Source organism: Cebus imitator, unplaced genomic scaffold, assembly GCF_001604975.1.
Source record: "Cebus imitator isolate Cc_AM_T3 unplaced genomic scaffold, Cebus_imitator-1.0 Scaffold26, whole genome shotgun sequence".
NCBI classification, from domain to species: Eukaryota; Metazoa; Chordata; class Mammalia; order Primates; family Cebidae; genus Cebus; species Cebus imitator.
This window is the reverse complement of record NW_016107341.1, coordinates 10489798-10504438: the sequence shown is the minus strand read 5'-3', so window position 1 is coordinate 10504438 and position 14641 is coordinate 10489798. Positions and strand designations below refer to the sequence as shown.

General features: G+C 40.6%; 2 protein-coding genes and 1 pseudogene across 5 annotated transcripts in view; 1 reads left to right on the top strand and 2 right to left on the bottom strand.

The window, feature by feature from the left end:
* PSMC2 (proteasome 26S subunit, ATPase 2) overlaps positions 1–7470 on the bottom strand; it is a 13873-nt gene extending 6403 nt beyond the window's left edge. Inside the window, exons 1-4 of the mRNA XM_017523055.2 lie at positions 7191–7470; positions 6382–6419; positions 5377–5458; positions 4413–4512 (exon numbers count right to left, since the gene is read on the bottom strand). Of these exons, the coding sequence (XP_017378544.1) occupies positions 4413–4512; positions 5377–5458; positions 6382–6419; positions 7191–7260 (290 nt within the window). The 5' untranslated portion in view covers positions 7261–7470. The remainder of the gene's footprint in view (positions 1–4412; positions 4513–5376; positions 5459–6381; positions 6420–7190) is intronic.
* DNAJC2 (DnaJ heat shock protein family (Hsp40) member C2) overlaps positions 5684–14641 on the top strand; it is a 38986-nt gene continuing 30028 nt past the window's right edge. For 2 of the 4 annotated variants that reach the window (XM_017523041.2, XM_017523040.2), the window contains exons 1-2: positions 10090–10403; positions 12470–12660. In XM_017523041.2, the coding sequence (XP_017378530.1) occupies positions 10340–10403; positions 12470–12660 (255 nt within the window). In that variant the 5' untranslated portion in view covers positions 10090–10339. Of the gene's footprint in view, positions 5695–10089; positions 10404–12469; positions 12661–14641 lie in introns of those variants that run through there. The other 2 variants (XM_037736580.1, XM_037736581.1) reach the window with 2 other exon arrangements.
* LOC119470286 lies at positions 9170–9328 on the bottom strand (annotated as a pseudogene).

Here is a 14641-nt window from a genome sequence, read left to right as displayed (position 1 = left end):
TTTTTTTTGAGATGGAGTCTTGCTCTGTTGCCCAGGCAAGGAGTGCAGTGGTGCAATCTCAAATCACTGCAACCTCTGTCTCCTGGGTTCAAGCAGTTCTCTTGCCTTAGCCTCCCAAGTAGCTGGGATTACAGGTACCCACAACCATGCACAGCTAATTTTTGTATTTTTAGCAGAGACAGGGTTTCGCCATGTTGGCCAGACTGGTCTTGAACTTCTGACCTCAGGTGATCTGTCAGCCTTGGCCTCCCAAAATGCTGGGATTACAGACATGAGCCACCCCACCCAGCCAAAAAATATGTATTTTGAAGAATAACAAGTCTACTTCAAATTAAATTATGAATTAAATGCAATCCTAGCTGGGCACAGTGGTACATGCCAATAATCCCAGCTACTCAGGGGACTGAGGCAAGAGTTCAAGGCCATCCTAGGCAACATAGTGAGACTCCACCTCAGAAAAAACAAATATCAGTCTTGTCCTGGGCTAGTTTAAAACAAACAAACAAATAAAAAAGGGGACATATAGGAAATAATAGCTTGAGGAAAAAAACACAGAACTGCCCTTTCTGATATCAAAACAATGTGTAAAGCTATAGTAATTAAATGTTGATCTAACAGTAATAAACATATTCACCTGTAAAACAGTATAGGGAATCCAAAAGACAACACAAATCTGGAATTTAGATTATGGTAAAGATAGCATTTCAGGTCTGCAGAGAAATGGTATTCAAGCAATTGCTATTCAGTTATAAATAAAAATTAAGTTAAAGTGTTACTTCATATCATATTACAAACAAAAAATACCTCCAAGGGACCTGTGATTGAAGGCAACAATCTAAATGCATGCATCTATTTTTGTGCCTCCTTAAACACAATGTTACTTAAACCATAGAGTTTAAAAAGGGCATGAACACAGGAATTAAATTTTGGTAATTGGAAAGCACAAGCTCAGGTAGTAAATGACTTTGCAGAAACAAGAAAATTAAATCCTAAAAGGCAATGGGGAAGGCAAAGTATCTCCTTGATTTAGACCCAAAATCATCAAGGGGTCAGGCTCAGACAGATGGCATTAGGCATTAGGTATCCCTAGAAAATTGAACAGGAGGTTGGGAGAGGTGGGCAGACCCATGGCTTCTAAAATAGAAGAATTAAGAAGTCAGATTATAGGAGCCTCTCCACACTGCCTGGTCTATACTTCCCTTATATGGACAAAATTACACAGGTCTACTTTCTAGAGCAGGGGACAGCAAATTACTTGTGGGCCAAAACCAGCTTTGTTTTTAAAGATGAACATTCACAATTTGTTTTCTCTCGTGGCAGGTAAGTACCCACATAATATCCCCAATTTTGTTTCTTGTCCTTCAAAGCCTAAAATATTTACTACCTTTTTATAAAGTTTGCCGACCCTGCTCTGGAAAAAGTAAATCAGAGGGAACACTAGCAGTAAAAGGGGTGTGGGGCAGCAAATCTACTGAAAATTTCAGGGGGGTGGGCAGTGAATGGGGAAGGATGAGTAAACATAAGTGAACTTGTTACTAAGATCCCCAGCCCCCTTTCTCCACTGTTCTTCCAAAATGTTGGAGATTAGAGACAACAGGAAACTGAAATAAATTATTTGTGAAATCTGACTATCCAAATGAAAAGTCCTAAGACAGTGACACAGGAGGTCCCGCAGCTAAACGGCCCCACCAGATCACCTAGAATGAAACTCAGGATGGACATCCCTCACTACTGAATTTAGAGCTGTCACCCTTTTGGTCTCCCACCAAAAACCAAGGCCCAAATTTAAGATTACCAGATATCTATAATAAAAGACCAAGGCCAAATAAGCAAAGAAGGGAAAAAGCACCTTGAAGGAAGCAAACCTGCAAAGTTCTAGGTTGAGCCTCCCAAATCTAAAAATTCCAAATCCAAAATGCTCTAATATCCAAAACTTTTTGAGCACTGACACTGAAACTGACCCAATAGCCCAAAAGACAGTTTTTTGGATAAACATAGAAACTGATCTCTCTAGTCTTAAAGCTTAGAAATTACATTTGTTTTACCCTCAGGCTCTCAAAAAAAGTATCACAGAACTGAAACTCACCAGATCACAGCATGAACACAACGAGATGCCAGACCCCTAAAATTCATCATTATGGTGGCTTCCTTATCCCTCCCTAGCTCCTATTTTCTTACACTCTGTCACATTTCTTCCCTCCTACATAAACCCCTAATTTTAGTTGGTCAGGGAAATGGGCTAATTAAATTGTTATCTCAGTGACTGGTTTTCTATGCAGTGAGCAGTACGACCTAGAAAAATCCCCTGGTGTTTCTCGGTGACAACACACAAAGAAAATGCTATTGGAGCATTCAGGATTTTCAATGTTTGCACTCGGGATGCTTAACCAGTAAGTATACTGCAAATATTCTAAAATCTAAAAATTCCCAAATCTGAAACATTTCTGGTCCTAAGCATTTCCAGTAAGGGATAGTCAAGCTGTATTAATTTCCAGAGAGACATGAGAACATATTACAACCATGATACAAGAACAGAACATCCAACACACACACAAATGAAAGAATAAAAATGAGATCCTTGAAATAAAAAAACCTCAGTTTTTTACCTGAGAAATTAAAAATCTACGAGAAGAAAAATGGGAGGAAAAAAAATCAATAGAATTAATTCAAAGATAAAAAAAAGCTCATAGAAAGTTAAAAGGCAAAAAGAAAAACAAGAAAGACAGACTAGCATATTAGAGGAGCAATCCTGGAGACCCCATATCAAAATAAGAAAATTCAGGAATAAAGGACCAAGAAAATAGAAGGAAATAAATTAACAAATGATTTCAAGAAGATCTACCTTACGAAATGACAAGAGAGCCCAGCACAATGGATGAAAATAGACCAACACCAAGGCACATCGCCATGAAATTTCAAAATAGAACAAGAGAAGACTTTACAACTTTCAGAGAAAAAACAGGTCACATATACAGGACTGAGGATCAGAATGGCTTTAGCGTAACACTGGGAGGCAGAGGATAACAGAACAACGCCTTCAGAATTTTGAAGGGAAAAGAACTTTATACTCAGCTAAGACACTTTCAGACATATACAGTCTCAAAATGTTACTTCCCAACTGACCCTTTTCTGGGAAGCTACCAGAGAACGTATTAGACCTAAACAAGGCTGTAAGGAAACCACGGAAGAAAGACTAACAGTACACAAGCAACAGGAGAGAGGCAAGGGGAAATCTCCAGGATAGAGAAGTCAGACAATGATTGTGATTAAACAGGCATGAAGGGCAAATGGTCCATACCAAAGCAGGTCAAGAAATGCTGGGAAAAACATAAGGAAAACGAAACGAGAGAACACCAGATGCAACTGAGGGATCCCTGGGAGAAAACTAACAGATCTGATGCATCTGAAGGGCAGTTTAGACAATCAAGGTGAGAGGCTGAGTTTGTAACATATGCACAGAAAACCAGGCAAATGAAGAAACAAGACATTATAACAACAACCAAAAAATAGTGGTACAAGAAAGGAAAAGCAATCACAGCTTACCACTTGCCTCTTTATGAATAGTGTTTACATAGCCATAATCATATAAACACAGAATACTGATCTAGCCAAAATTATAACACAATTAGACCAGGAGGATGTGGTGATAGAAAGGGTGTGCCTTCAGGATGAATGAAGGCAGAGGAAACAAAACAAAATCCTCATCTTCCATGGTGGGAAGCCAAAAGATAATACCTAAAACTAAAAAATCAAAAAGTAGGAATGTACAATACACAAGACATAGCAATATCCATAGAACCATCAAAGCAAAAACCAAAAAATCAGCTAAAAATGGTGAAAATGAGTGTCTTTAGGGAAGAGGAATTGGGAAATACAATTATTATTATTGAACTACTTAACTCTTTTCTTTTTTTTTTTGAGACAGAGTCTCACTCTGTCACCCAGGCTGAAGTGCAGTGGCATAATCTCGGCTCACTGCAACCTATGCCTCCTGGGTTCAAGCCATTCTCCTGCCTCAGCCTCCCAAGAACCTGGGATTACAGGCACACACCACCACACCCTGCTAATTTTTGTATTTTTAGTAGAGACAGGGTTTTACCATGCTGGCCAGGATGGTCTTGATCTCCTAACCTCATCATCCGCCCGCCTCGGCCTCTCAAACTGCTGGGATTACAGGCGTAAGCTACTGCACCTGGCCTATTTAAATCTTTTAAATGATTATACCTTCATGTATTTTTGAATAATTATTTAAGACATAAAATTTTAACCCCACACAGTTTTGTAGAAAGCCTTATTTACTTGGAATTTGGAATGAAAATCCTTTATGAATGATTGCATTATCCCTGAGACTCTAACATTAAGTGCTTGAAAAGACAGACAAAGGTAAGTTGCCACAGGGCACCTGTGCATACCTGGCAACCTGTAAAGGCTGTTCACTCTGGAGCGTCTGCTTATCTGCAGCCAAATCCCAAAGTGCTGGAGGGGCCAGGCCAGTGTCGGATTCCTTAATACCTACATAGAGAAAGATGACAAAATTTACTAAAATGTAATGCATCCTCCTAAAATAACCTTTCTAAACCTCAGCACTACTGATATTTTGCATTGAATCATTCATTGGGAGGACTGTCGTGTGCATTATAGGCTGTTTAGTAGCATCCCTGGCCTCTCACCACTAGATGCCAGCAGCACCGCCCTCTCTCAAAGTCATGACAATCAAGAATGTCTCCAGACATTGCCCAGTGTCCTCTGGGAGGGGGGAGGGGGTGGGGCAAAAGGACCCCAGCTGAAAACTACTATCCTGCCCTAAAGTAATTGTCAAACCAAAAATGTAATGCCACATTTAACATTTTTGTGAATACTGTAAAACTTCATCATTCAAGTCCCCTCAAAAAGTTTCCAGCTGCCAGGAAAGAGCCCAATTACTTCAAGCAAAACTATGTTGTGAGATCTTATTTTTATTCAAAAAAGTTTTTTGACTTGTTAACTGAAGTTTACTGAACTGGGCTTTGACCAATAGAAACATGACTTGCTTAGAAGATGATGTTGTTGCCAGGCACGGTGGCTCATGCTTGTAATCCCAGCACTTTGGGAGGCCTAGGCAGGTGGATCACCTCAAGCCGGGAGTTCAAGACCAGCATGACCAATATGGTGAAACCCGTCTCAAAAAAAAAATTTTTTTTTTAATTAAAAAAAAAAAGATGATGTTGTTTCTTAACTGCATAAGCATTAAACCCGACTGTAAAAAGCAGTGAAAGGTATGGTTAAATGAGATCTAATTTCTTAACAGAAAGGAAGAATAATGATTTTTTTAAAATCTGTAATCATGAAGGAGTAACACATTACATTTAAAGGAAATGGAAATTAAAAAATACATACCAGTGAGCTCATTAATTTTCTTGAGAAGTTGCTGAATGTCATCTTCAACTTGCTTGATCTGCTTAGAGTAAGTGCTCTGACCCTAGGTGATGAAGATGAGTTTAGTTAGAATATCAGGACATCAACAATTTATTAAACTATAGGTAAAAATTATCTTTAAGTTACAATTTCTATAGTTATCATTATCCCAAAGCTTGGTATTCCTGACCCAATATTTTCCCCTAAATACACACCCACTATTATACAAGATAACAAGTGAAAATCATGGCCGGGTGTGGGTGGCTCACGCCTGTAATCCCAGCACTGTGGGAGCCTAAGGTGGGCAGATCACCTGAGGTCAGGAATTCGAGACCAGCCTGACCAACATGGTGAAACCCCATCTTTACTAACAATACAAAAAAATTAGCCTGGCATGGTGGCAGGCACTGGTAATCCCAGCTACTCGGGAGGCTGAGGCAGGAGAATCTCTTGAACCCGGGAAGTGCAGGTTGCAGTGAGCCGACATCGCACCATTGCACTCCAGCCTAGGCAACAAGGGGGAAACTCCGTCTCAAAAAAAAAAAAAAGTGTGAAATTATGCAAAACTATTTCTTGATTTCTATGCATTAAAACTTCATTTCAAAACTAATTCAGTAATACTCGTTAAATATAGTAAATGTGTAAATTTTGTCTAACATCTTTCTATATAGCATCACATTTTAATCACAAATAGTATTAAAATAATGTATAAACTGAGACATGCCAAATACTCTGATCTGGTCTATAAATTTTAGGTAGGCAACTTCATTTAGTGAAGGTTACCATGAGCTGCCATTCTCTTTTTGTTTTGTTTTGTTTTTGTTTTTAGACATTCTCTTCTAATTATTTTGTTTCATTTCTTGTTTGTTTTTTTAATTTTTGATTTCTTAACTTCTAATTATTTTGCAAGGACAATAACAAAACAGCCAAAACAGTTTTTATTTCAACATAAAACATCTATAGTTTGTAGACACTGAAAGGACTTACGTAAGTTTTCAGCAAGGCAATATCCCCCTCATCCAGTGCTGAAAGAAGACAGATAATACATAAGATTCAAAAAGAAACTAGAATTAAAGATTTTTTTAAAAAGAAAAAAACAAAAACAAAAAACAAACTAAAGCTGATCAACTTTTCAATTCAAGTTGTTTTAATTTAGTGTCAAAAATCAAACAAGATTATAATTATATAAATTCAGTCAAATACTTCCCGGACTCAATTAATTTTTATCTGACTGGGAAGAAGATAGATTTTTTTAAATACATCATATACATGATTACCTATTTTACATAGTACGTACATAAAACACATCCGTTAAGAATCTTGGTTAAATTACATCATAGTATCTTTTCTGCCTCCTGAATTGTGAACCCTGTGAATGTATTATCTGGTCAAATAAATTTTTTAAGAAAACTGTCTCAGAATTGTAGCTACACAGTGATAGCTCAGCTGTCACAGGTGGGAGGAGAAGGAGGAGAGGAAAGAGGATCAGGTGATCGACCACCGCCAGGCAGAACTTTTCAAGGCCTGTAAGGCCAAGCAGGCTGCGTGACTTCTTCAAGATCTGAGAGCTCAGAATGAATAAAAGTTTCCATCACCAGATGAATACAGAACTTGTAGTGGATGAGGGAGACTGAGAAGGCAGGCAGGTTAATCCGGCCGGCGCCCGGACTAAATGACTAGGGGCACAAAAGGGCTAGAGCACAAAGCCAGGAGCCGGAATCCAGCTCCCCTCAGGTGTCAAGGCAGCTGCTCTCCAGTCCCGCCCCAGCTCTGATCTCCTGCCCATGCCAACTGACCTCGGATGGGCTTGTCGTCCTTCTCATCCTCTTTGGTCTTCCGCTGATCTGCACCGAGGTAATCCGGCATTTTAACAGCTCCAACTGCCTCCACTCCTTAATGATTACACAGCACCTTCCTTGCTTCCGGGGGTGTTCTCCCTTTCTCTTCCCCACCGGAAGTGGATCGTGCTCTGGCGGGCCTCCTGATGCAGAGCCTGAGAGTCTGGAGAGAGCCCTGGGGGAAACGCTTTGGCAAGCAGGTCGCTGGTTTTTGGACTGATTACCTGTGAGAAGAAAACTTTACAGTGTTTGCAAAATGCCTGGCATATTAGAAACAATAAGTAATGGCCACATCTACAAATACAGTGAAAGTAATCTTATTTCTGGTAAGGAGTTAATATCCACAATACATAAAGAACTCCTACAACACAATAACAAGAAAACAACCTGATTTTTAAAATGAGCAAATAACCTGAATGAACATTTCTCCAAAGAAGATATACAAATGGCCAACATCACTGTTAAGGAAAGGCAAATCAAAACCACAATTGGATGCCACCACATACCCACTAGGATAGCTATAATTAAAAACAAGCAAAAACAAAACAGAAAATAAGTGTTCAATGACCCTGGGGTCCAGCAGACCCTTGCGAGTGCTGCTGGAGAAAACGGAATCCTTGTGCATTGTTGACGTAAATGTAAAATGATAAAAAGGTGCAACTGCTGTGGGAAACAGTATGACGATTCCTCAGGAAATTAAAATTAGAATTACCATGCCATTTAGCAATTCGATTTCTGGGTATGTATCTGAAATAACTAAAAAGAGGATCTCAAAGAGATATTTGTGCATCCATGTTCACAAGCAGCATTAGTCACGATAACCAAAAGGCGGAAGCAACCCCCATCTACATATGAATGGATAAACAAAATTTGATATAAGCAGTGTGCACACACACACACACACACACAAATATTCAGCCTTAAAAAGAAATGAAATTCTAATATGAACTACAACACAGATAAACCTTGAGGACATTATGCTAAGGTAATAAGCCATTCACAAAAAAGACAAACACCATATGATTCCACATATATGAAGTACCTGGAGTTGTCAAATTTCTAAAGACAAAGTACGAGGATGGTTTCCAGTGGAGAGTTGTTCAATGGGTATAGTTTCAGTTTTGTAATATAAAAATAGTTCTGTAGGGTGGTTGCACAATGGTGAATGCACATAACATTACTGTATACTTAAAAATGGTGAAGATGGTACATTTCATGTTATGCGTATTTTAGCACAATTTTTTTTTAAAAAAGCAAAACACCCTGGCAGGGCTCGGTGGCTCACACCTGTAATCACATAACTTTGGGCGGCCGAGGCGAGCAGATCACGAGGTCAGGAGTTGAGACAGGCTTGGCTAACAGGCTGAAACATTGTCTCTACTAAAAAGACAAAAATTACCTGGGCCTGGTGGCGCGTGCCTATAGTCCCAGCTACTCGGTAGGCTGAGGCAGGAGAATTGCTTGAACCTGGGAGGTGAAGGTTGCAGTGCACTCCACTGCCACTGCACTCCAGCATGGGACAGAGCAAGACTACATCTAAAAAAAAAAAAAAAACCTTATGACCTTAGAGATGATGATAAAATTGAATGGGAAGAGGTGTGAGGAAAAAAAATATATTAATATGTAGAAAGTGGAGTCAGGTTACTTTGCACCTTGGAGCATGTTTTAACAGTGGTTGCATTAATAGGGATCAGGAAGAGGTTTTGGGGCAGATGATTAGTTTTTTTTTTTTTTTCAAGATAGTGTCTCACTCTGTTACCCAGGCTGGAGTGCAGTGGTGCGACCTCAGCTCACTGCACCCTCCACCTCCCGGGCTCAGCGATCTTCCCACCTCTGCCTCCCTTAGTTCAATTTTTGAAATGTCCATTTTGAAGTGACAGTGATGTCATGCAGCAGATATGCAGACCAATTAAATATATTTAATTGGCCTGGCACGGTGACTCACGCCTGTAATCCCAGAGCATTGGAAGACTGAGGCAGGAGGATCCCTTGAGGCCAGGAGTTCAAGACCACCTTGGGCAACATAAGGAGACCCTGTCTCCACAAAACATATATATATACTACACTTGATCTTAGCCAAAAGGCCAAGAAGTGATAAAACGTGTGTGTGTGTGTGTGTGTGTGTGTGTGTGTGTTTATATATGTATACTTAATTGTGAGAATATAATGAAATTAGTAAATTAGAGGATACTTTACTAATTTCTGGTGGTCCTTGCTAAAGAATGGCACATCAAGTTTATTTTTTTTAAACATGTTTCAGGTGCTCCGGTTGGGGGTGAGCCTTTACCCACTGGTTTTCTTTTGTTAGTTTTTGCTTTGAACAGCAGTCTTAGAAGGAAGCATATAGTAGGAATACAATTGATTTTATTATGCAATAAACAATTAAGTCCCAGACTCCTGTAATTGGGAATCTCCTGAAAGAAAACTTCATTCCACTAAAACAGGGTAAAAATATTGCTGGCCTTGGAATAGAATCTAACACTAGAGAGAGGTTTCGAGTAATGAAAGATGCAATGCAGGTAAATAGTAATAGCATGACAAATATTCGCTGCTATTATCATCAAGTTAAGCGCAAATGTGTCGCAAATATACATACATAATTATCTGCAGATGTATATACTAGTCGATACTGGTTCACACCGGTATTTTCAGTTTTTATTTAAAAGCGTAGAGCTCCTGGGAAAATCACTGATTAGTTTCAGATTAATATGTAAAGCAGTAAGAACTTAAAGATAATATAAAAAGAGCTGCTTTTTAAAGGTTATGTTCTATGTATTGTACCAGGACCTGGAAAATAACCCTTTTTACAGGAAAACTGATGAGCCTAGGAACCATTTTCTCCTGCGACTTGGTGTCCAGCCGGATCTGAGTCAGTGTGAAACCAAGTTGCCGCACACGTTAGCGGGGGTGGGAGGGTGTGAGATTGGCGGCCGCACCACGAAAGCTCCATCCCGGAAGTGCTTGTTGGTCGTCTCCATGCGCCGGTTCCTAGGCGTCGTGGAGCCAAGGCGCGAGGCTCGGACTGAAAGGTAGAGCTGGAGGGGAGCGCTTAGCCCTCCGCTCGGGACGTGACCCGCTGCGCCCACCGGGCTAGGCCCGGCGCCATCATGCTGCTCCTGCCAAGCGCCGCGGAGGGCCAGGGCACCGCCATCACCCACGCTCTGACCTCTGGTAAGTGCCCACCCAACCCCAGTTCCTTCCCACCTTAGCCGCCCCTGCCTCAGTCCTCCGCCTCTGCAACCCTGGGCTCTCTCTACCCTTGACCCTGGCGACTAGCTCCGGGGCCGTGTGGGGCCGTGACGAGTGCCTTTTTGCTCAGTGTTTCAAAGTAATCCTATCCCAGATTGGAAGGAAGGAGGGTGAGGGGTGCCTTCCTTTTCCTCCTACCATTGCTTCCTCCTCTCGCCGCTGCTGACTCATGGATTGGACTGAGCAGTTCGGGACCGAACACCCCAGTATCCTAGAAAGATTCTTGTAAGCATCTTCTTGCCTACGGCGGAAAGACAAGACGAGGCGCAGCGAGCATCCCCCGTACCTGGGGTCGTACAAAGCTTTGCTGCTGGCGGTCTCTTTAAACACCTTTCTCCCTCTCTACGTTTGCTCCGGCTTTATTTTTTAAATGTAACAACTCAGACGCCGCTCTTCATACTCAGCGTTAAAAGATCCTCGCCTGTGTTGCTGAAAAGATCCGCGTAGACTTTGAAAGGCAGTTATTACAAGTGAAACTTGTCCTGCTACTGTAGGTTTTAGATTATGGCCCAGGAGAGTCATGAGTATTGTAAACTTAAGAGTTTTCAGTTCCAGTTATCTACAGTAATTCCCATAGCCAGTCACATAGGCGTCTGTTAAATGTGATTTTTAACGCATGGCACGTGTTGCATTTGTGTGTCTCGGTGCTGCTTAGAGGAAAAGGCCTAAAAGCCACACACCCATACTACACAGGTGGTACCTTTTTTACAGAGTGTTTTAATTCTCTCCAGTGTAAGGTGGAGGAAATCTTAATTACGCAAACCAACTAAAACTTGAAAAGTCAGTTGTCTTTTTAAACTGTGACCATTAAGTCCTAGGGAAAACTTCCACCTGAGTTATTCATTACTAGGTAGATTAAAACTTTTTGCTTTCTTACGGAATATGAAATTAAAATTAAGTTGTTCAGGGATTTTCCTTTTTTGAATTGCTGCTATACACATGTACTGTGATTTACCCCCACTTCCCAGGAATAGATGATACCTTTACTATGAGTTTGTGATTTCAGAGAGTTTTATCATCTCGTTCAATCTTCCTGGGAACTGAATGAGATAGATATTGTTCCCATTTTACAGGTCACAGCCGCTGTCCAGAGTGTCTGGTTTCAGACTGAGCTTGTTCCACTGCATTAGTAAATCCCCATTTGCTGCTTGGAAAATTGCTTTCAGAACAAATTAGTGAATCCTTAAAATTTTTAAGAGCTATATCAAGATTTTAATAATTAGGATAGTTTGAGTTGGCTGGGTGCCATGGCTCACACCCTTCAGGTGTGAGCCATGGCACCCAGCCAACTCAAACTTTGGGAGGCCGAGGTGGGTGGATCACTTGAGGTCAGGAGTTCAAGACCAGCCTAGCCAACATGGCGAAACTCCATCTCTACTAAAAATGTAAAAATATTAGCTGGACATGGTGGTGGGGGCCTGTAATCCCAGTAATTTAGGAAGCTGAGGCAGAGGAATTGCTGGAATGGCTGAGGTGGAGGTTGCAGTGAGCCGAGATCGCACCACTGGACTCCAGCCTTGGCAACAAGAGCGAAACTCCATCTCAAAGAAAAGAAAAAAGATAGTTTGAGTTGTTTTTAGATTTATTATTTTTGGTGAGGCTAGTTCTTGGTGACAAATTATCACTATTTATTGTTTTGTTAAAATGATTCATCTAAAAGTCAAGCAGTTTGCAGCACTTCTTCCTGTTCATCACCTTTCCCTCATATCCCCAGAAAAGTACTGATTTATTGTTGACACTGCGGAGTTTTATTTTGTCAGGTAACTGGAAGAGGTTGATTAAATACTCTGTAAATACTAGGAAAGGATAATTTCTTGCTAACCCACATGTAAACTGGATGACGGCAATGATTTTCTTAGTTGGTGGTTTTAAAAGAATATTCTGGTGGTGTCACTGTTTTGACCTTATTTCCTGAAAAAATTTATTGCCTTGAAACAGATTTATTCCATGCAATACATTGAAGCCTCTCTTAACACTTTCAATCACAGCCTCTACACTCTGTCGAGTTGAACCTGTGGGAAGATGGTTTGAAGCTTTTGTTAAGAGGAGAAACAGAAATGCTTCTGCCTCTTTTCAGGAACTGGAGGATAAGAAAGAGTTATCTGAGGAATCAGAAGATGAAGAATTGCAGTTGGAAGAGTTTCCCATGCTGAAAACACTCGATCCCAAAGACTGGAAGGTATTTAATATCTGAGTATTTTGTTCAATCAGATGCTTTGTTAGACATAGGCAATTTTCTTATGAGTTTTCCATTTAAAAAAAAAAAACATGTTTCAAGATGAGTCAGTAAGATAACTATAATTTAGCATCTGTTCATTACTAAGCCTTTAGTGAGTTAGCACTGGCCTTGAGATACTATCTCTGCTGGAGAAATCCAGGAAGAGTTCACAGAAAAGATAATGTTTGCACTGGTCTTAAAAGGATGAGTGGTAACTAGTGAAGCAGAGAACTGAGAAAGGTGTTCTGGGCAGAAGGAATAGATACACAAAGGAGTAAAAGAATATGTAGTGCCTCTTTAGGGATTGATGAGTAGGATAGGGTACTTGCAGTATGATGGTGAGAAATGAGGCCTTAAAAGGCCTCTAGACTAAACTCTGCTGTGTCCTTTTTATACTGTGCTAAGGAAGGAATTAAAATTTATTTTTGGGACAGGAAGAAGCCGTCAAAAGTTTCTTAGCTAATTTTAGAAAAGTAATTCCCTTGGCAGTACAGAAATTTGCTTGAAAGCGGGGAAGAAAGTGGAGGGGAAGTGAATAATTTATTATTACAGGGCTAGTGCACTAAGGCAGGCCTGTGACTGAATCCTTGAACTTACTATGTGGCTAGGTTTTGAGGAAGAGGGGTCAGATTTTCCTTTTTTGGAGGTAGAATTGACAGGCTTTGGCGTTGGCTGTGTGGCACAAGAGAACAGGAAGTATTCAGAAGTCCTCCCCAGCACTATGGCTTGAGTGACCTGCTAGAGTGTGAAGTCAGTATCCAATGCTGGGATGCAGGATAAGAATGTTTGTGGGAAGTGCTGTTTGTGTCCAGGTTTGGCTATGTGAAGACAGGTTTTGGTACCATAGTGGTGAAGCTGTGTAGTAGATGGTTAGAAATTGGTCTGTGACTCTTAACAGAGTTAGAGCTAAAGACTTTTTGAAGTCATTGATACATAGTGGTGGTTGCTGTGAGGAATTGAATGACATCACCAAGGGACAAAAGTATAGACAAATAGATAATGCTTTAATAGGTATTTGTATAATAGTTAAATGTGTATGCTGTGGAATGGGAGTACCTGAATTCAAATCTGCTTCTGCCATTTGGTGCACTGGGACCTTGGGAAGGTTCCCAGATACCTGTGTACCTCATTTCCCATGTTGCTACAGTGACATTGTTAACAGCTCAAAGGATTATCTTGAGGATTAATAAAATGATGCATATAAAGCACGTAACTTAGTACTTGCTGCATGATAAATGCCAAACAAATAATGGATAATAAGAGTTCTTATGTCATTGGTTGTTTAGAGGACTGAAGGAGCTAAGGCATATGTATAAAGCACTGAGAAAAATAAGTGCTCAGAAAGTGTTAGTTGATTCTCTCACCACCTGATCCGTTTTAAAAGAAAAAGACTGAACATTGAGGAGCATGGATATTATGGGATAGGAAGAGGAAAAAAAACAGCAAAAGATACTGAGAAAGGTGACAGAAGTAGAAAGAAAACAAAGAAAAAGACATTTTGTTATTTGAAAAAAGACTTCCTAAACATCAGGCACCATACTTTTCCAGAAACTAAGGGAGGAGCAAGACTCAAGAGGAGAAAAGAGTTTGGGCATGGTGGCTCACACCCGTAATCCCAAAAGAGTTTGGGCATGGTGGCTCACACCCGTAATCCCAGCACTTTGGGAGGCCAAGGCGGGTGGATCAGCCTGACCAACATGATGAAACCCCCTCTCTACTAAAAATACAAAATTAGCCAGGCTCAGAGGCATATGCCTGTAATCCCAGCTACTCTGGAGGCTGAGGCAGGAGAATGGCTTGAACACAGGAGGTAGAGGTTACAGTGAGCCAAGATGGCACCATTGCACTCCAGCCTGGGCAGCAAGAGCAAAACTCTGTTTCAAAGAAAAAGCAAAAGAGGGAAAAAGACTCACCTGTGTTACTGCTTCAGAAAGAGGTCAAT